Here is a 22801-nt window from a genome sequence, read left to right as displayed (position 1 = left end):
GGTTAACACTTGGAATAGGGTATTTCCCTCAATTCAAGGATGTTGTGTTACATTGCCTCGCCTTTTTATTAGGAGAAATGACTTAGGATTTGTATTTGGAGTTTTATTTTTGATCGGTGGATGATATAACATAATGGAGATGGATCCTTTGAAAAGAGAGCTGGTATCAAGAGGCAGACTAATCTGTGTTAAAATCTTACAAGAACTTGGGCTAATTATTTAATATATTCAAGTCTCATTTTACTCAAAGTGTCAATTAGGGTAATCACACTTACGTTTCAGGGCTGCGGGAAGAATTAATCAGGTATTGTATACAGAGCACCTCATAAGTTAGGCACTCGTAAGTAGTAGTAGCAGTTATCTGTGGGATGATACAGGTGACATAGTGTGCATGGTCATTCGCTAGAACTTTCCTTCCCTTCTTTTCAGGAAAGACCTAGCTGAATATCAGAAAAATTGTGAAGATCTTAAGGAGCGACTGAAGCATAAAGAGTCTCTTCTCGCTGCTAATACGTCTAACTGTGTTGGTGGCCTTTGTTTGAAATGTGCTCAGCACGAAGCTGTTCTCTCCCAAACCCATAATAATGTTCACGTGCAGACCATTGAAAGACTGACTAAGTAAGTAGCTTCTCCACACAGAGGCTCCATAACATGGAAAACTGCGTCTTTAAAGGAGCATTGTGTTCTTTCATCCCCGTGCTGTCTCATGTGGGATTGATGCTGAGCTTCAAATAAAATAGATTTTATTTTATTTCACCGGAGCTTTCTTGAAGATGGAACAGGTGGGTTCTGCCAGCTGTGTGTGACCAGGTAACTGGGACAGGTAATTTTACTTCTCTCGGCCTCAGTCTCATCTTGAAGGAGAGAATCGAAGTAGATAATCATTACAATTCTGTTCATGTCTACAAGTCTATAATTGCAAATCCGGCACTATTTGTAACAAAAATGAGTTTGAGAGGAATTCTCTTTTTAAATATTTTTTATTTATTTATTTGAGAGAGAGGACAAGGAGCATGAGTTGGGGGGTGTTGGGAGGAGCGGCAGAGGCAGAGGGAGAAGCAGGCCTCCTGCTGAGCAAGGAGCCCGATGTGGGGCTCGATCCCAGGACCCCAAAATCATGGCCTGAGCCGAAGGCAGACGCTTAACCAATTGAACCACCCAGGCGTCCCTGAGAGGAAGTCTCTTGATTTTGCCAAGTCTTGGATTTCCAAGCTGAAGTTTAGGTAGAGTGAATTTTTATCACATCTTCATCACGTGCCTGCTGTGAGGAATCTTGGGAGTGCATCAGAAGAACAACCCTTAGATCCACTATCAATTTTTGAAGATGGACTAAGGACAATTTCCAAATGAGCTTTCATGCGGTCGAAGTTTTCATCTAGGCTGAAATACTACAGTTCTCTATATACATCCTTTTTGTCCTATCTTCACTGTTCCAGGGAAGCCTTTTCCTGTGAAAAGGTTATCCTGTGGGATTTGAGAATTGTTATTTAATACACCATCCAATGGTGATTTATAGTGTGTGTTCTTCCGTGCCCCCTTCTCTTCTGTATGCTGAAGATCACCCCTCTCTGTTTGGACTTATTTAAATAGCCCAGACATCACCGCCTCCAAGAAGTATTCTCTCGCCAACCTCACCCCATCTTGCCCTCAACTGACTTAGGCGCCTTTCTTCTATGATTTTATAGTAGATTGTGTATACTTGGAGGTGATACCTGTGATGTGTTTATTTCTGTGTCCCTGGCTTCTGGCAGAGGACCTGGCCTGCGGTAGACACTCTGAAGGTTTGCTGTTCATAGGACAAGGCATTTTGGCAGTCAGAGTTCCTCCAGTTGGAACTGGTGTAGAGAATGGAAAGACTTAGTCCTTAAAGTCAGACTAATTTTACCCCAGTGTTTTGACCTTTGCACAAATTACTTTACCTCTCTGAGTCTGGACTTTTCTTGTTTGAGGGAATAATACCTACATGTTGGGATTTTACTGGGGCACTTAGCCTTGTGGCTAGAGCACAAACTGCCTCGACTCATATTCTGGTTCTCCTAGTAACTGCCCATGTAACCTCGCGAAAGTTATTTAACCTCTCATGCCTCAATTTCCCCATTTTTAAAACAGAGATAAAAGTACTTTAATAGCGTTATTTTGAAGGTTCTTTGAAAGAATACCTATATGGTGCTTAAAACAGTTCCTGCCAAATAATAAATGCTCTATAAATATTAAAACTCCTCTGTACCTCTCCTACTCCAAAAGCAATCAAAATGTCTGGTAGCCATGGTTTCCATACATAACTAACCTATTGGTTGTTATATAGAAACTGAATTTCTCCAGTATGGACTGACTGGTAGTTTTTATGATCTGAGCTGATGGTCCTGCTTTTTGTTAAATACTATATTAATTAAATATATTTTAAATTATTCTTATATATTTCACATAGCTATAAAATTTATTAAATATATATTAAATATATTTCCAGATCCAACTACCATGTGGCAAACATTTATTATATACCAAGGACTCTGCCAGGCAGTTTAAAAACATAATCTTTTTTAACCTTAGTAAAGCATGTATAAGGTAAATATTACACCCATTTTGCAGCTAGGGAAACTGAGACTCAGAGGAATTAAAAATTTGCCTGTTTACATTTGAAAAAAAAAGGAATAGAACTATACTTCACAAAAACAAATTCAAGATGGTTTAAAGACCCAGATACAATTCAGCCTATAAAAGCATTAAAAGAAAATATAGAAAATTATCTTTATGGCTTTTGGCTAGGTCAAGTCCTGAACATGGTATGGAAAATGAATGCCATAAAGGAAAAAAATATATACATTTAACTTCATTAAAAACAAACTTCTTATGATATCATGATACAAATTGAAATTAAAAGACTGGGGAAAATATTTGCATGTTACATAACAAAAAATTGGTGCACTATCTCAAGAACATCCTTTGAAACAGACATGAAGGACAAACTGCCCAGTTGCAATGTGGATAAAGAATAAGAACTGGTGAGCAATCAAATAGGAAGATGTCAGTGTATGAGAGGGTATTCACTCTTATTATTGAGGGAAATACAGATTTTTCAAAAAACCCTTCAAGTTGGTGAAAATTAAGGAGATTGATAGTGACAAGAATCGGGGAGGCCATGAGTGAGTGAATATTTTCACACACTGCTGGTGGGAACTGTAAGTCGATATTACTTTGTAGGGTAATTTAGCATTATCCATTAATAGTTGAACTGTGTATTACATGTTTCAAAATCTACCCCAGAGAACCTATGTATGTGCACAATGGGGCCGTTCTAGGGAATGCTTTCGCAGCATTACTTATAATTGGTGTTGTGATAGTGTGATATGATAAGAAATACATATTTTGGTCTTTATCTCTAGTTCCTGGCACAGAGCTCCTAAAACCCCCGTAATGTCCTAAATGATAAGAACAATAGGAACATCCTTTGTTATATTTGGTTTCTGTCCCCTGCTCCTGAAATAGCTCTGAAACATCAAGGTGAAAGGAACATCTTTTGTTATTCTTTCAAGCTCCTTTCAGCCACACCTGAGTTTATGTTAATGAGATGACTTTTGGAAACCCACTAAGGATGGGGGAGGCTAGTCACCAAGGGAACCATCCATGTGATTAGAGGATTGGAACTTTCAGCCCCTATTCCCCAATCTCTGGGGAGTAGGCAGGGACTGGAGATTGAGTTCAATCACCAATGGCTAATGATTTTATCAATCATGCCTAAAGAACCTCCCTAAAAACCCTAAACAATGGAATTTGGAGGGCTTCTGGCTTGGTGAACATATCAAGGTGCTGGAAGGGTGGCACGCCCAGAGAGGGCATGGAAGCTCCACTCTGCTTCCCACACACTTTGCTCTGTGCATCTCTTCCACTTAGCCCTTTGTGACTTGTACCTTTATAGTAAATGGGAAATAGTAAGTAAAGCACTTTCCTGAGTTCTGTGAGCTGTCGTAGCAAATTATCGAGGCTGAGGAAGGGGTCATGAGAACCCCTGACTTATGGCCAGTTGCTCAGAAGTACAGGTGACCATCTGGGACTTGCAGTTGGCACCTAAGGTGGGGGACAGTCTTATGGGACTGAGCACTAACCTGTGGGGTCTGTGCTGACTCCAGGAAATTAATGTCCCAATTGAGTTAGTATCAACTGAGAATTAGAAAATTGCTTGGTGTGGAAAATGCACACATAAGGTGTCAGAAGTGTTGTGAGTACAGAAACTGGAGGAAAAGAAGTGTTTCTTTTAGGTGTAAACAACCTAAATATCCTTCAAAGGTTTAGATAAATTATGTTATGCACAGTAAAAGAAAAAAAGAGTGAGGTAGATCTATATGTACTAATGTGGGACTAAGCTCCACAATATGTTGTTGAGGGAAAAAAAAAAAGATGAAAAATACACGTCTGAAATGAAACCCATTTGTATTTTTATTTTTTAAAAAAAGCCCATGCACAGCCATACTATGTATTTTCTCCAGGTTCATACATAGGCACAGAAAAAGGTTTGAAAGAATAAGCACCCAATATTTAACAGGGATTACCCCTGGAGAGGGGGAGGAAGCCACTGAAATCGAAAGTAGGTGTCAAGTGGGTCTTTACTCATGTTGGTAATTACATTTACAAGGAAAATATAATGAAAAATTCATTTTAAAAGGGCAAAAAGCATATTCAAAGTCACACAGATGAAGAGAAACAGAGTTTAACTAAGTGATCTAGCATAGCCAAACCAACAAATAAAAGACAGGGTTTTTTTCCCCTATTGCCTTTCATATTATCCTTATAGGTCATGAGAAAAATATTTTAAGAGGAAGCTACAAAGTTTACATTGATTTCAAGGCTGGCAGTCATTTAGAAATTAGATTCTTCCTTGGTTATGTATTCCTTTGTGACTATTCTACATTTTAGCTCTTAGCCTTTTAAAATAAATGTCAGCCTTTTCTGTTCAATTTTCTGCTTTGTCAGCATATCATGAGCTCATGTTCTGCTTTCCTAACAGAGTACAGTGGAAGGCTCCTGCTTTTATTGTCAATGAAACCTTTGTCTATAGGATTCCTTTGGCCTCAGCTGGTGTTCAGCTTCTTTCAACTTATTAATGCAGAAGGCTGAATATTGAGTGTTATGCTGCCTTTGAAGAGTGGCCAGCACTTTTTAGGTCTGGATTTCTAGTTTTCTGCATAATTAGAAGCCTGGACCCTCAGTAAGCTGTATCGTAGAATTTCCTGCAGGACTCTAAGATGGAATTTTAAAAAATTATATCCCAAGTATGATGAATCAAAAGAATCTCCTGGCCTCTACTTGAAATGTGGCATGTGACACGAGCTGTAAGTTCCTTTGTTGAACTTCTAGCGCAGACTGTATTGGCTATATGATGGGAGTGCCTCGAGCTCTTGAAAGGGACAGGACCGGGCATGACCTCGAGATCAGACCACCAGTATGTTTGTGGCGTTGTGTTAGGACCATAAGGACTTTTTGGAGAGTATACCTCACAACTGTTGATGACATTGGATACATTTTAAAAGTTGCTTTGAAGTCCTCCTAGTGTTTCTGAACTTCTGCCTTTCACTCAGGCCTCATTATGCCTTGAGGTAAGTAAGAGCGATGACAGTAACCTCTCTTTCTTGAGTAATGATCAAAACACCTTCAAATGATAATCAGGATGGAACTGCTTTGTAATTCGATCCTTTTCTATAGCTCCTAGTGTCTTGGAGAAGTTTCAGAGTACTGTTTAGAAAGGAGAAGTGATTACTACTATACTATCCTGGGACTTTAGTCCAGCTTGTGAATTTTGAGTGGGTCTTGGCAATGTGGTGTATAGTTGGCTTTGAAAGACTATGGCAGGAACTTCCCAGAAATGAGGAACAAGGAAATGTTGTAGTCAGCCTTCTAGACTTGCTTTTAAAAGACAGGAATAATACTAATGATGCTTAATGATGCTTGAAACTGGTACTCACTGTGGAATAGCTGAGAAATTTCAGGCATTTCTTAGACACCTTATCTTTCAAGATGAAGCTCATGCTCATATATCAGACCAACTCTCCCTTTTCCTTATTTTAAACATCTGACCCAGATTATTCAGGGACTTTCTCGGCCCTTGTCGCTCTGATTGTTGCACTAAATTCCTTAAATACTCCACGCTCATTAGCTGGTTCATCCCAGAACTCGCACCCGCTCCTTGCCTCGACTTGTGCGTTGGCTGCTCTTTCAGGGTCTTTTGATCATGGAATGTGGCAGTGTTGATGCCGTGTTGCTTGCTCTGCTTCGAAAAACTCCTTGATGACACTTAGATGGTGTTCTTGAAGCACTCGCAGACCTTTGGCCATTGCAGATGGTAATTTGGCGAACTGCCACCTCACACTCACACTGGTAGGTCATATGTATTTGTACAGCTTCCCACTGGGAGACGTGCGCTGGGGTCTGGCTCTGGGCTGGGCCTGTGGATTGGGAGCTCTGGAGCAGGCCTGCAGTGGCCCAGGTAGTTCTCCAGGGTGGCCGGGATTGACTGCTCCTGAAGGCCAGATAATGTGGAGTAGGTTGGGGCTGGGGCTAAAAAAGGAGCTAAATCAAGAAGGTGACCTAGGAATGGGACTGGAAGCAAGGCCTCGTGTTGAAGGCAGGGCTAGCATGCCCAGAGTTGCGTCTGTTTCAAGTGCTTGCTGTTTGGATATGGGCTGACCGAGTTGAAACAAAGCAAAACAAAAAATGTAGGGACTGAGTGGATAATCCTAAATTATCAAGATGGCTTCCTGCACCTGTAAGTGTGTGTGCAATTTAAGCATCTCTCTGGAGCTTCCCAGCTGATCTGAGGGCCGCCTTAAAGCGTGGGTACATTTCTCTTCCAGAAAATTGGAGTGTGTCAGTCCAGTGGCCATACAGATGTTTAGTATCATCATTTCATGGGCTCGCTGTTGAATGATGAGGTTAACAAGACATCAGTATTTGGGGGTGTTTATCTTTGATGATTGTCTGTCATCTGAACCTGATGAGCCGATAGTCTGAAAAGTTTTTGAACCAGAACACCTAAACTCTTTAGTCTCCAATTCTAAATAGCCTAGTGACTTTTAAAATCTAGATCCTAAGGTATTAGAACTGGGAGGAGTTTTACTTTACCTCTTTTGATGCCCTCTAGCAGAGTCACTACTTGTTCGTTTGGTCTTTTGTCCTTTATTCCACTGAGTATCTGCTAATGTGGCAAATGCCTCTCAGCAAGAGGACATACTGAAAAGAGATTAAATATATTAAGCGTTAAGTCTCCTGTAAGAAACAGATTTGTTCGATTTTGATCCTGTTGTGATCTGTCAGCATACTATCAACACTGAGCTTTTCTGTTAATTCTTTTAGTTGGAACCTTGGCTTCAGTGAGGCATGGCATCCCAAAGAGGTCAGAGCATCACTGAATGCTTTCTCAGTCCGACTTACAACTCTGAGAAAGGTGATGGTCTGATGCCCATTTTGACTTGTTGTCCTTAAAGAGCGAATTATTTTCTAGAGTCGTACGTTCTAGTTGGACTGCATATTCTCAATGAAGCTAGTACTCTTTTATGTTAGAGCTTTTTTGAAATGCAGATAAATATAAATTCACTTTGCCTTCAGGTAATCTGTGTTTGACATAACGAGAATGATTTAACCTTGCTTTGATTCTTCTACTCTTTCACATAATCATTGTGTTTGATTATATTTGATCAAAATAATTAACTCCTTTTTTCATTTCCTTTAGAACAAAAGAAAGAGTAAATTATTTTTCTCAATTCAAAACACACCAGCAAATTCTAAAATGAAGATCACTATGCTCTCATGAATTTTATGATAGTTGAAGCCATTCTTTTTTTTTTTTTAAACAAAACGGGCTTTTATGAAACTGCTAATAATTATAACTTTGTTCAGTATTACATATTTCTTAAAATATGAGTGCTTTCCAAATACCACAAATAGTTTAAATTATTTTATCTTTAAGAGATTTTTTTAGGGGTGCCTGGGTGGCTCAGTCAATTAAGCATCTGCCTTCGGCTCAGGCCATGATCCCAGGGTCCTGGGATTGAGCCCCACATCGGGCTCCCTGCTCAGTGGGGAGTCTGCTTCTCCCTCTTCCTCTGCTGCTCCCCCCTGCTTGTGCTCTCTCTCTCTGTCAAATAAATAAATAAAATCTAAAAAAAAATTTTTTTTAAATCATGTCACTGGTTAATTCTGAAAGCAACTCAAACTCAGATTATAACCTTTGAAATTATTTCTCCTTCAAGGTTGCTAAACTTAAAAAAAAAAATCAGAGTTGGCTCTTTCCTGGTAGTTTAGGACTTGGCAAAAAAAAAAGGAAACTGCAAGCAGTTACTTGAACTGAATTTGAAACCACAGTTTAGAACTTGAGCTCTTTAACAAAGCATGGGATAGCAGAGAGAGACATCCAACTTATTTTTTTTTTTTTTTTTTGCTTTGTGTGTGTGTAGAAAGTTTCCCACTTCATTTTCTCTTTGGTCTAGTGATCATTTTTATCCAATGGATAAATTCCAAATATTCTAAAATCTTCTACGGGATTTATTTAACCCATGAGATTGGATCTTTGCTAGTTTACATGCCAAAGTGTTTTGGCATCTGGTTGCATCTATCCCTAAGAAATAGTTAGCTTAGAGGACTTCTGAGAATTGCTGACGAGGGTGTGGGGCCAGGCAGCGATCAAACCAGCGGGATGAGATTTTATTAAATCCTGAGTGTTCTCTGCATGACCAGGGCAGTTGAGGGATTCAGCAGTCCTTCCCATTGAAAGAAGAAATGTATTCACAAGTAGGTGAAAGAATTTAATTGAAAGAGAAGGGCGGAAAAGGGGGCTGTGGAGGAAGACAAACAGGCAAGGACCTATTTGTTCAGACAAATGAGAGGGGTGTCACTGTAGATAAGACCTTAGTAGCCCCTGAACATGTTAACTTCCACTTTGAGGTAGAGTCCCCGCCTTCTCTGTCTTACTCCTTTTTTCCCCCAGCCCCCCACCCTTCTAATTTTTAAACGAACTTCCTCTTTTCTGGGCTTTACTCTGCAGCCCACAGTGGGGCCGTCCTCCGCACAACAGGTTATTGTCCCACGCAGACGGAGCCCTGCCATGAATGTCCAGCTTTCCTGGCTGCTCTGCCTGGCCCTCGCCAAGGGAGGGCAGAGGGTCTCTCTCCTGGCGTGCTCTACCATGTGCCGAGCCGGCCCCCCCCGTCCCGGCTCGTCTTCCACCATGTGCGAATGCCTTTCTCTTCCTCACTTATGAATACAGGATCGTTTGACCATGTCTTGTTTCGAATGTTCTTTCTGTGCTGACAGGGAAAGGGATGACTTAATGTCTGCGCTGGTCTCCGTCAGGAGCAGCTTGACAGATGGGCAGCGAAGAGAAGCCAGTGCTTATGAGCAGGTGAAACAGGCCCTGCGGACGACCGAGGAGGCCAACTTCGAGAAAACCAAGGCAAGTCTCGGAAGACCAAAATAAAGGCGCGCCGTAACTGCCCTGTTTTCTTTTCCAAAGTATTTCTGTGGTTACTCTTCCATGACTAAACTCTTTTCTTCCGAACATGCAAAGTGAATGCCAAGCTGTTAATGGTGACTTTGTGAAATGAAACAGATTTCCTGGTAGAATTCTTCTTCCTCTGCAAATCTTCCTGTTCTATCACTAGTCAGAGAATGTAGTACCACGTGGGAAAGTGCGTGGAGAGATTTGCACACTTCATCTCCTCATTTGCTGATAATTTTGAACGCTGTGAAAACCTTAACACCATCCGTATGAGTTCCTGTATGACGACTGACAAATGTTTCTCCCCTGTGCCTGGGAAATGTTGAGAACATCCAGACATGCCACAGATAATAAATAATATATGTGTATTGAATAGCATATTTGGCTATGAATGGGTCTGGATCCATGGATGCTAAGTCACACACATTGAATGATAGTGACAGTAATCGTTAGCACTTCATGATCAGGCTGTGTTGCAGGCACTTTGAATCCTAGGAGGTTCTTGTTGATTCATTGCTGTGTTTGGGGGCCACACCTCAGCATCAGTATTTTATTAAGGTATGGGGCTCTTCACCCCTATAGTCAGCTCCTCAGTCACTTCCTTGTCCCTTGGTCTCTACCCAGTTCATCCCTGGCTCTTCCCAGACCACTGACCATCATTGCTTCCGTGACTAATGCCCCGATGCCTCTGAAACTTATGTCCATTCTGACCAATTTTGTCTTCCTCAAACACTCCTGGTTGTTCATTTGTACTGAACTCTTGTCCCTCGATGATACCGTGACCCTCAAGCCCTCCAGTGAAGGCCCTTTGCCACTCATATCATCTCATCTGGCTGTGATGGAGGAATGAGCATGCACTCCACTCCTTACTGCCAGTTCCAGGCCTTTCTTCTATCCTCTCTGTTAGTGACCAATCCTCTTTGAAATCATCGTGGTCTCTCTTCTCCCTAATTTTAATCAATATAAACTCTCAATCACTATTTGTCACAGTGTCACTGTTTGACACTGTTTTTCAAAGAAACTCATCCATGTTATCACTTGGGTTTATAAAATAGTTGTTGGCTATTTGACTCTTTTTAAGAGCATTAACATCTGACCCTTTTCCCCCTCGTCTTTGTCTGCTCAGGCTGCTAGAACAAAAATACCATAGCCTGACTGACTTCAACAGCAAACATTTATTTCTTACAGTTCTGAGGGCTGGGGAGTCCAAGATGAAGGCATCAGCAGAGCTGGTGTCTGGTGAGGGCATGCTTCCTGGTTCACAGATGGCTGTCTTCTTGCTGTGTGGCCTCACATGGCCGAGGGGGGGAGGGAGCTCTCTGGGACCTCTTTTATAAGGGCACTAATCCTATTCATGAGGGCTCCATCCTAAGGACCTAATCACCTCCCAAAGGCCAAACATCCTAATACCATCACATTGGGGTTTAGGTTTCAACACATGAATTTTGGAGGGGCACAAACATTCAGTCCACAGAACCCTCCACCTACCTCCTTTGATCATCCTGAAAGCTTTCTACATCCATGTTGTTAATACACACAACACCATGGTCCCAACACACTTGGGCTTGCTTACCTCTAACATGTCCCCTCTTCTACGGTAACTGTCACCTGAACCGACGTGTCCATGGTGTCTCAAACTCTGCATCTGCTACCTCTGACCAGCGCTTCTCTCTGCCTCTCTATCATCATTAAACCTCCTCAGTGTCCTCATTCCTGCCTCTGCTTCTTTAGTCTCCTCTCCTGTCTTGTTTTATCTATTGTGTCCAGGCTGGTCTTCTTCCTCTCCCGTTCCGTTCCGTTCCATTCCATTCCATTTCCTTCCTTCCTTCCTTCATTCCTTCCTTCCTGCCTTTATTTATAAAGATTTATTTATTTGAGAGAGAGCAAGCATGTGCGCAAGCTGGGGGGAGGGGCAGAAGGAGAGGGAGAGAGAGAGAGAATCTCAAGCAGACTCCCTGCTAGGCACAGAGCCCGACGCAGGGCTCGATCCCATGATCCCGAGATCACAACCCAAGCCGAAATCAAGAGTCAGATGCTTAACTGACCGCACCACCCAGGCGCCCCCCCTTCCATTTAAATAGGAACTTCACATCCCCAATTGAACTCATGACATTTACTCCCCAACGCTGCTGCGTTCTCTCTGGGACCGCACCTCTGTCCACCACCGTGCCCTGACCCGAAAGCTGGTTGCCATTCTCTCCTTCACGCTGACTTCCCACCAATCACTAAGTACAAATCTTAGTTTCTGAACTCTTCTTGAATTCTTTCCTCACTGTCACCTTTCTTGTTCAGGACACCATTATCTCTGGGTTTATGAATGACAGCATCCTCTTCCTTCGCTGTGTTCCCTACACTACCCTGCAGCCAGAAGGGACCTTTCTTCGAGGCAGATTTGATCCTGTGATTCTTCGATTTCCAATCTGTCTGGGATTGCCCACTGCCTCAGGACAGTCTCTAAGCCTTTGGCATACTTCTGAGGTCTGGCATGGGCTTCCTTATTACTGTCCTCCAACAGACTCGGCCCCTGTCAGCTTGGAAAGGCAGTCGACTTTAGGGGTTGGGCGAAGTCTTTTTAGAGTTAGCAGACCTCGATTCAACTCTCAGCTGCACCATTTCCCCAGCTGGGTGACCTAGGACAGCTTACTTAATTCCCCGGGCCACAGTTTTTCCTCATCAGTAAAATGGAAATAATATCTGACTTAGAGGATTGTTAGTGAGGACTGCATTTTATTTTATTTATATTTTTAAAGATTTTATTTATCTGAGAGAGAGAGAGAGAGAAAGCGAGTGAGCAGAGCCGGGTGGTGGGGGGGCAGTGGCAGAGGGAGAAGCAGGCTTCCCGCTGAGCAGGGAGCCCGATGCGGGGCTCCATCCCAGGACCATGGGATCATGACCTGAGCTGCAGGCAGACGCTTCACCGACTGAGCCACCCAGGCGCCCCAAGGATTCCATTTTAAAATGTGTATCCGTTATGTTGTAGAAACTCTGGCACAAAGTATTTCCTCCAGAGCTAGCACCTCTGATGGTGACGGCCACTTCTGCCCCGTTTTTGCGCTTCTGTTACAGCCCCTGGGTGTTTGTACCTGCCATGCAAATTCTTCACTCCCCACCTAGATGTTTTCTCCATCTCTCAGGTCTGCTGCTGTCTCTAGAAAATCTCTGGTCTCCCATGCCTAGACTTGATGTACCTCTTATGTGTCTTCATAGAAAGGCTTCTCAGCCTTGGCACTATTGACATTTTGGACTACATAGTTCTTTGTTTTAGACCTTGTACGGCCTGCGCATCTAGGATTTTTACCAGCATCCCTGGTCTCTATTCACTAGATGCCGGTAGCATACCTCCTCTTCCCCAAGTTCTGGCAGCCAGAGATGTCTCCATATATCGTCAGGGGTGCCCACGGGTGTGTGTGCATGTGTGTACATGTGCATGTGCGTGCATGTGTGTACATGGGGGGGGCACATGTGCGTGTGTGTGCATGTGTGTGTGCATGTGTGTGTACATGTGCATGTGCGTGCATGTGTGTACATGTGTGGGGGGCACATGTGCGTGTGTGTGCATGTGTGTGCGTGCATGTGTGTACATGTGGGGGGCACATGTGCACGTGTGTGTGTGTGCATGCATGTGTGTACGTGTGCATGTGTGTGCGTGTGTGTGCGCATGCATGTGTGTACGTGTGCATGTGTGTGTGTGCATGCTGAATTGCCCCCAGGTAAGAACTACTCCCCATTATGTACAGCATTCATCAGTGTATTAGTCTTCCTTATTTGTCTTTATCTTTCATTAAACTTTTATTTATTTAATTATTCATTTATTTATTTATTTAGAGTGTGCATGCACATGTGTGCGGGGGGGGAGAGGGAGGGGCAGAGGGAGAGAGAGAGAACCCCAAGCAGGCTCCACACTCAGCGGGGAGCCCAACATGGGACTCGATCTCATGACCCTGAGATCATGACCTGAGTCAAAATCAAGACTTAGATGCTTAACTGACTGAACTACCTAGGTGTCCCTTTCATTAGACTTTAAAATCTCTGATAGGAAGGAACTTACCCATCTTGATTACTAGTAAATCTTTAGCATCTTGCATAGTGCTTGGCATGTAATAGGTTCTCAGAAAATATCCTCTAACTAAGGGAATTGTAATCTGTTTTCAGTAACACTCTAGAATTCTTTTATTCTTATCTTTCCAGTTTACCCCCATGGCCAGTGCCCAGCAGAGGCTCAATCACACATTTTTTTTTCCTATTGCTACTTTCAGCCTTTCAAGTGATGCTGAAGAAAGCCACAGAATGAATTCCACGGGAGACCGATACTGGTCATCCTCAGTGGTTAGAAGTACTATTTAGCAGTTCTTTTCCTTGCAGGTGGCCACCTTCTGTACCATAGGAAGGAATTCCACTTTCTGTACGTCCCCAGCTCTGCTGTTAACTCCTCACTCGGTAGCTGACCTGAGTTACTGACGTCACAGCCAACTGACAAGAGCCTCTTCAACATCTTCTCATCTCCCAGACGTGTCCTCTACTCATTTTTCCTTGCTTATCTGGCCCTCTTACTTCCCAAGATGAAATCTTCTCTAAGTTACTGAAGTCTCCTAGCCATTTGTCATCACATCTTCTTGTATCTTTGGTCCCTCCCTCCCCTCTGTTTCCCTCTTCATCCATCTGCAGCTGTTATTCTTGTTTAAACAAACAACAGGCAGCCTTCACGTGATCAGCTTCCACTTCATCCACTAACTTCTTGCCACCATTTCACCGGCAGACCTTTCAAAATGAGTGTCCACTGTTGCAGCCTTCCGTTCACTTCTGAGCACACTGCAGTCAGGCTTGCAATAAATTGCAGTCTGACTTCATGCTGCTGAATTGCTCACTTAATTAATGGTCACCAGTCACTTCCTGATTACTAAGCCCAGTGATGTCATCTCCGTCTTCATTCGACTCCCGACTCTGCTGTCTTGGAAGCCATTGGCTGTCCTTTCATAACATGTCATCTTTCCCCCTTGATTTATCTGACATTTACTCCCATGGGTTCTTTTTGTATTGCTCTTATCTACTCTTCTCCATCTCTTTTCACTTGTTTTCCACAAGCCTTAGACATAATTAGTAGTTCATAGCCTTCCACCTGCATTGTCCTCATTTCCAGGAATTTGTCTCTCCTGTCATGTCCAGAACATTCCCTGCATTTGAACACCCCCGCCTTGTGCCTTTAGCTCTAACAGCATTCTTGAGCACCAGACCTACATTTCTTGCTGCTACTAGACCTCTGATTATGTATGACATTCTGTTAGTATCTGAAAATCTACCAAGTTACTGCTCCTCTCCATTTTCCTCCCCACTACTCCTTCTCCTTCTCCCATTGTCTGTGTTCTCTTTCTCAGATGATGGCATCTTCATCTTAGCAGCAACCCTGGCTGGCAGCCTTTAAAATATTTTGGCCCCTCCCCATCCCACACTCTCAACATCCAATCAGTTGCCAAGCTATCCCTCTGTCTTTGGGGCTTTGGGGTCCCTTCTTAAACTCTGCCCACCCCTTCCATCCTGGTTAGGCCTACATAGATGATCACAATAGACTTCTGTTGGTCTTGCTCAGGCCTCTTCCAGTTCCAGCATATCTTGCCCATTGCTGCCAAAGTCCCCCTCAGTTGTAACTCTCCCTGTTCGGAGTAGCTCCCCTCTTGCAGTAAAATGAAAGCATGACCTTCCAGATCTTTCACAATACGGCCCCACCCTAACTTTTCTAGCCTTATTTGTCACTATACTCTTTCCTACGACCTGTGCTGTTTCCTGAATATGACTTACAAGGTCAGGAATGTGACCTTCCTAAATGTGACCATGAATTTGCTGACACTATACTTTACAGCAATGTATTGATCTATCTATTCAACCTTGGGGCTCAACCCAGGCAGCAGTCTTCCCCAAAGTTTGCCCCAGCCCTTTCTTGCTTGAATTAATCTCTTCCTCCTCCATATTCTGACTGAGCTGGTATCATTTTGGTAGCTGTTTACATAGCTCTCACCACCAAAATACCTTATTTTTTTTAAAGATTTTTTTAAAAATTATTTATTTGAAGGGGGGGCGGTTAGAGAGAGAGAGCACAAGAAGGAGAAGAGAGAGAGGGAGAAGCAGACCACTGAGAAGGGAGCCTGATGCAGGGCTCTATCCCAGGACCCTGGGATCATGACCTGAGCTGAAGGCAGACGCTTAACTGTGCCACCCAGGTGCCCCACCACCAAAAGACCTTAAAAGGCAGGTAATTAGTGTAATTAGTGCTTTTAAAAATTTAACAGTTAAGAACAAAAGAAGCTATTGCATATTGCGAATCTAAAGCATTTTTCCTTGAATTAGTAATAACGCAAGAACTGATTTCTGTGCAGTTTACAAAATACAGTGCACATCTACTAGCGTTTATCTCCAGTATGTTAAAACATAATAGGAATTTTGCTTTCTGAGAGTAAAAAAGTAAAATGGCATCCGTATTTTAATTTTTAAACCAACTACTTGATCTTTGAGCTCATGAAATGGGTACTTTGTTCTTATAGTTCCTTGACATTTGTTGCCATCTAGTGTTCACATTCGCACATTTCATGCTAAGTAAATGCACACGAGGAATTATTTTATATTCTATACTTACATTGACGATGGCAGTGAAAACACCCGAGGATTTTATAAGGTAATAAATCTATAACACGAGAAAGCTATAATGCCATTCAGCTGTGGAACCACCCTGGCTCAGATCTCTACTCTGCCACTTTTTAGGTCTGTGATCCTGGGCAAGTTACTTAATGTCTCAGAGCTGCTCAGTTTCTTCACTCAGCTGAGTGATAAGAACTATTAAAATTTAGCAAGAGTGTTAAATAAATTAATCCATGTAAGCCACTTAGCAAAGTATCTGGCACATGGTGAGTGATCAATAAATGGTTTTGATTTACTCTGAAAATTGTAAGCCATTACAACCAGGGATCATTTTAAAAGAGGAAAAAAATATCCTCAGAATAAATGAGGGTGGAAAAGCAGAGGTTTTGCAGTGATGCCTTGGTAAAGCTACAACATGAAATGCTTAACCAGGCCTCAGACCTGCTTGCTTCTATCTTAAGGGACATTATTGGCTTTAGCATGAAGTTATCATGACTGTATCTATAATGAGATAACCCTCCAAGGGAAGATTTAAAAAACAAAAAGCAAAAACCCAGGAGGTTGAATAAATGTCCCCAAAACTTTTATTTTCCTTTCTAAATTATTCTTTTTCTTAGACTATAGAAGAATCAGAAAGGTGAAAATTAGAAACCTAAAGTAAAAAGATCAAGACATTTGGTCCTTTGACTGCAAGCACAGGCAGAGAATATAATGCTTTTTATTTTTTCTTTTTTGAGAGAGAGAGAGATTGAGCAAGTACGGTGTGGGGCAGGAAGGAGCAGAAGGAGAAGCAGAGAATCTTAGGCAAGCTTCACATTCAATGGGGAGCCTTTCATGGGGTTCGAACTCACGACACTGAGATCATGACCTGAGCCAAAATCAAGAGCAAGATGCTTAACCAACTGAGCCACCCAGGTGCCCCATCGCTTCCTGATATGTACATTATCTGCCACAAAACAAACAAATTATAAACATCTTGAAAATGGGAAATAGGAACAGACTGACTGATAGGTTTCTAGCAAGCAAGAGTTTATAAATTAAAAACCAATGGTTGTCATTATTTATAAGTTACCTGCTTAAAACATATTGACAGCATTTTAGTTTTGTGGGCTATAGTTCATAAAAATGAAAACATTTTCATAAGTTTTTATGTGGATTTTAAATTTAATTTTTTAAGTGTGAATTTTGTTATTTCTCATAAGATCTTTAATTCTTGAATTGTGAATTCTTTGATCACAAGGATTTCTAGAAACCTAGCCCTAGCACTTGGGAAGGACTTTCATATGTCCTAAAATAGGTTTCCTATTTTAAAAAATTGAGTTGACTAGATATAAATTTGTTTCAGAAAATGTTTTGGCCCCATTAAGACAGTAATCCATACTTGTTGGTTTAATAAAACTAGGGCTGGGAATATCAAGTCCAATAAATTATGTTTTGAATAATGTATTAATGTGGCCAGCATAGAATAACCACAATTAAAGAAATTTCCCAGAAGAGAAAAGGTCCCTTGAGGATAGAGTCAACTGGGTGGGGGAATAGTCTAATTCCCTCAACTTCTCAAGAGCAACAACCACTTCCACCAAAAAGGGGCTGTGCTCAGGGAAAGAAAGAAGCTACCCCCTTGGGAACCACTGGGAGAAATGGCAGATGCAGGCCCCAGATCAACTTGGGCCTCTCTGAAGATCTATTAGCTGTAACTGACCATTCACTGACCTCGCTTGTGAGAATTCAATTATGCCTTTATGGAATGGTTAGATGAGCAGAATCAGGTAGTACTGGATCAACTGGGATTCTGGAAACTGGGAGAGGGAGCCCTGGAATGAAAAGGTAAAGCTTTGGGGCGCCTGGGTGGCTCAGGGCTTAAGCATCTGCCTTCTGCTCATGTTGTGATCCCAGGGTCCTGGGATCAAGCCCCCAGTCCTCCTTGGGCTCCCTGCTCAGCAGGGACTCTGCTTCTCTCTCTCCCTCTGCCACTCCCCCTGCTTGTGCTCTCTCTCTCTCTCTCTCTCAAATAAATAAATAAATTCTTTTTTTTTTTTTTTTTAAGGTAAAGCTTTAATGGAAAGAGTGTATAAGTATTTGTTTATTTCCCCTTGGTCTTCTAGTGCGTGAGGTCCACAGTAAGAAAGCTATCTTTAGAAAGATTAAATCGCTTCTCTAAATCCAAGTGTTACTGATCCTTCATAATTTTCTTCATTGGGATCAGGCATATATATTAAAATCAAGACAAATAAAAGTCCTTACTTTTACTCATACTTCCTCATCATTACCTCTCCGTGATGGCCAGTCCTAATAGGGAGAAGGCTTCAGCAATGGTTTTAAGTGATTTACAAGTTCTTGCCTTGTACTTTGTACTTTTTGTTTATATCATCTTATGCTGGCAGTAGGCCTCTTTCCCTGTCAGGATCATTTACTGTTCCTTGTTTCCGAACTGACTGAATTCTTGGAATTGATTCTTTGGTTGTTCTTCATGTCAGCCTGCTCTTTGATCTTCAGCAGTCCCTTCCACTGTTCTGTGCTTAATAATGTTGACTCCTGAGTTTTTGTTCAATGAAAAAGGTACTGATTGGAAATATTGGTTTATAGTCAATAATCATTTTATTCTTTCATGCCACGGGTATTAGATCTTTGAAAGTTATGAAGATTTTTATTAGGCTCATATAAAATATTTTTCATGGGGTGCCTGGGTGGCTCCGTCGGTTAAGCATCTGCCTTGGGCTCAGGTCATGATCCCAGGGTCCTGGGATCGAGCCCCACATCAGGCTCCCTGCTCGGCAGAGAGCCTGCTTCTCCCTCTCCCTCTGCCTGCCACTCTACTTGTGCTCTCTCTCTTTCTCTGTCATGTAAATTAATAATGTCTTAAAAAAAAAAAAAAGATTCTCTCTCTCCTTCTGCCCCTCCCCACCCCCCTACTCATGCTCTCTCTCTCAAAAAATATATAATAATAATAAAATAAAATGTTTAAAATATTTTTCACAACAGCAACTGTGTTATGAAGCACAAAAATCTCAAATTCATAATGTTTCACGCTCCGAGGGCTTAAATTATAGAAAAACTATGCTTTTTCACTTCTTTTAAAATCTAATAGATTTTATTTTACAGACATTCTCAACTAGAATTGGACTTGGTACCAAGTCCCTAGGAGAATCATTTTTCAGTCACTGGATGTGCTTGTCAGTTAATCTGAGACAGTTGAGTTTTACCCTCATATTTTATGCCTAGGAGTGCAGAAACTTTCCAGAAGAATTTGAAAGAAATTAGGGCTTAATGGTTTCCAGATGAAGATAAGCAAATTCACATACCCTAGATTATTTGTCTGTATTTATTATAGCTTTCACCAGAGGGAAGCAAAGCTATGCATAGAACTTGGAATGCTTACTGAGACCACTTCCCTCACCATTAACAGCAAGTGTGACTATCAAATGTATAACTTGATACATACTTACACAGTTTGTAGGTCATATGAGACCTGGGTTTCTTGGGTTGGTAATTCAGAGGAACATAGTGGTTTTGATTGAGGTGAGGGTTGGATATTGGATAAGAGCCACTGGGAGAAGACTAAGACAGCATAGAATGACTCAGACTTTCTGTGTCAAGCACCTTACCTTTACTGGGGTTTTTAAAATTGGAGTTTTGAAATTAGTTTATTATTGGGTATTTTGCATAAAGATACTGTGGATGTAGTTAAAAGGAAGTTAGAAAGTTTTTACTTCTAGAAATTCAGAGTGGGAAATTGAGACTAAAGAACAATTATGGACTTAGAAATTACCAGCAGTGAGAGATGGCACTTCTCACTTCGTGAAACTAGGGAGTAAATGTTGTTTTGAGTCTTTTTTTATCTAAACTTTTTATTATTACATAATTTTTACTTTTGTTATGTTTGGAAGGAGAGTGAACTAAATCTTATCTTAGTTATATTTAAGGGAACTTGATTATTTGATAATGTTAAAAATAGATGCCTGTATATCATAACAGGTACATTTCATTTTAAATTTTGAAGCATTTCACTAATTTTTAACCATAAGCAAATGAAAAGTTAGTTAAATTGGATACTTATATATTTCATTTAGAATAGACATGCTATATAATTGAAAAATATTAGAACACTTGATTTCTCTGATGCCGTTTTTCAAAATTTGGATTCATCTGTGGCCTTCATCGGGTTCCATTTACCTGAGTTTTCTTAGTTGCTTAGTTAATATAGTCTTAATTGTGAAAATTGAAATGTGTGAACAAATGTACCATTTGAATTGTATTTTCGTTCTATAAGTGGTTTGACAAATATAAAATTATTCTAATGGGCTTTACAGTGACTTGTGATGATTTTAAAGAAAATTAAAGCTTAATTGTCTCATTTTCACAAATCCTGAGGCCCCATTTCACTCCATCTTACTCTGGCAGGCTTTGATCCAGTGTGAGCAGTTGAAGAATCAACTGGAGAGACAGACAGAGCGACTTGGAAAAGAACTCGCATCTCAGCAAGAGAAAAGGGCCCTTGAGAAGGAGACGATGAGAAAGGAAATAACAAAAGAAAGGGAAGACGTGGGATCAAAGGTACTTTCGGATTCACTTTGTTACCCGCTGCGGCAGAAATGTTTGTGGTGATGTGACTGATGATGCTGTAGGCTGCCATTCTTGAATGAACACTCAATTTAAAAACCTTGTAAGTAGTCAATTGCTTATAATTTAGAGTTCATAAAACTTTTCCATTTTTCCATGTATTTCTCAAGAAAAGTTATATTCTTGGACCTCTCTGAGTAAAATAATCAATTGATTCCATGATAGGAAACTGTAAAATTATACTTTGATCCCACCGTTCTGTTTGATTCCTTCTCTCATGTTTGTTAGAGAAAAGCAGGTGCTCTGCAGATATCCAGATTTTATTTCAACGTGGGCTAAATCCAGGAGAGATGACTCCCCCACCATATTCCCTCTCTCTCAAATTAGACCTGTAGAAGACGAAACACGTGTAAGAAACCAAGTAACCGAGAAAAAATAATTATATACACTGTACAAAGTAGGTTCTGACAAATTGCATGATGAATAATGAACATAACCAGATGAACACATGGAAGGAAGAGATGAAAGGCAAAAGGAACAGCTAACATGAAATGGGCAGTGTTTGGAAAACAGTGATAAACTGGAATACAGAATTGAAACCTAGCTTTAAAGTTGCTGCAATGGGGGCACCTGTGCCTCGGTCAGTTAAGTGTCCGACTCTTGGTTTCCATCAGGTCACGATCTCAGGGTCGTGAGATGGAGCTCCAAGTTGGGCTCCGAGCTCAGTGTGGAGTCTGCTTGGGATTCTCTCTCCCTTTCCCTCCCCTTTCCCCCAGTTCACACGCTATCTCACTCTCTCTCTAAAATAAATAAATAAATCTTTAAAGTTGCTACAATAGAGTAAAAACTGAGCAAGATAGGGTCCGTAAAATAACCAAAGCAGCTGTTACATGTTTTGTTTTGTTTTTAAAGTGACTCGCAGCTTATACCCTGAATGCTTTATTATAATATTCCAGTGTGTGATAATTATATCACTCAGCACGTATCTACTGAGTATCTGCTATGTGCAAGGCAATGTGTAATCCTGAGGATATATAAAGAGAAAAATCACAAGTTCTGTCCAGGGGATTTTAAGGCTTATGGGTGTCTGAGGCATTTACTGTAAACTCCCTTGTCTTAGTCTTTAGAAAAATGGTGCCTGTCAGAACCTCACTCTATGTCAATCAAACTGTCTACCTTCTCTGGCCTGGATGGGCGATCTGAGCCTTGCAGACAACACCCCTGTGCATCATGACCCTAGTGTCCCTGGTGCTCCTGCTGCTTCAGCAGTCCCGCCGTGCATTCCTCTCCCCTGTTCATTCCACATTCAACAGAAAGTAACTGGAGGGCCTGGGAATGTGCAGTCCTGCTTCCAGAGGAGGGAGGAGGAAGACATTGGACACAGACTTCCCTGAGTGAGTTTGTAGTTACCACTGTGATAAAGGCAAGGAAATACAGTATAGGGTACCATGGGAGTATGTAACAGGCACGTCTGAGTGAGTCCAGGTGGTCATGAAAGACTGTCCTATGAAAGAGATTTTGAAAACGAGACTCAACAGGGTTGACTAGGAGCAGTCAGGTGAAGAGTTGAGGGGAAGAGATTCAAACGGGAAACGACACCCCCCGGACACTGAAGCTAAAGAGCATCATACTTTTTAGGAATTTAAAGAAGGCCCAGGTGACTGGAGCATAGGAAGTGGGGACAGTAGCAGGAGATGAGTTTGGAGTAGTATGTAGAGACCAAAGCATGAATGGCCTTAAAATACATGTGAAAGATTTTAAATTTTATCCAGAAACTAATGGAAAACCATCGAACGACTTTAAATTGGGCAGCATCATGATGCCATTTATATTTGAGAAGTACCATCTGTCAAGAGATTGGAAGGAAAATCAGAATAAATGCCTGGAGATCAGGTGGGAGGTAATTATCCTAGTCCAGGTGGCAATGATGGTATCTTGGGCCCATTTTCAAGGACTATTTTAAATCACTTTTATTCTGCTCAAATTCTCTACTATACCATCGTTCCCCTCATTATCAGCAGAGAGCCTTACTTACCTAACAAAGAAAACTGAAAACTTCAACTATTTATCTTCCCCCTTACCTGTGACTTCAAGTAAAATTTCACCAGCATGCCAACCGTGTCAGAACCC

General features: G+C 41.5%; 1 protein-coding gene across 8 annotated transcripts in view; it reads left to right on the top strand.

The window, feature by feature from the left end:
* SDCCAG8 (SHH signaling and ciliogenesis regulator SDCCAG8) overlaps positions 1-22801 on the top strand; it is a 237865-nt gene that overhangs the window by 51347 nt on the left and 163717 nt on the right. For all 8 annotated transcript variants that reach the window (XM_032389373.1, XM_032389375.1, XM_032389374.1 and 5 more), the window contains 3 exons: positions 430-618; positions 9301-9439; positions 20513-20665. In XM_032389373.1, the coding sequence (XP_032245264.1) occupies positions 430-618; positions 9301-9439; positions 20513-20665 (481 nt within the window). The remainder of the gene's footprint in view (positions 1-429; positions 619-9300; positions 9440-20512; positions 20666-22801) is intronic.

This window comes from Phoca vitulina, unplaced genomic scaffold, assembly GCF_004348235.1.
Source record: "Phoca vitulina isolate PV1807 unplaced genomic scaffold, GSC_HSeal_1.0 scaffold54, whole genome shotgun sequence".
NCBI classification, from domain to species: Eukaryota; Metazoa; Chordata; class Mammalia; order Carnivora; family Phocidae; genus Phoca; species Phoca vitulina.
This window is presented reverse-complemented; position numbering and strand designations above follow the sequence as displayed.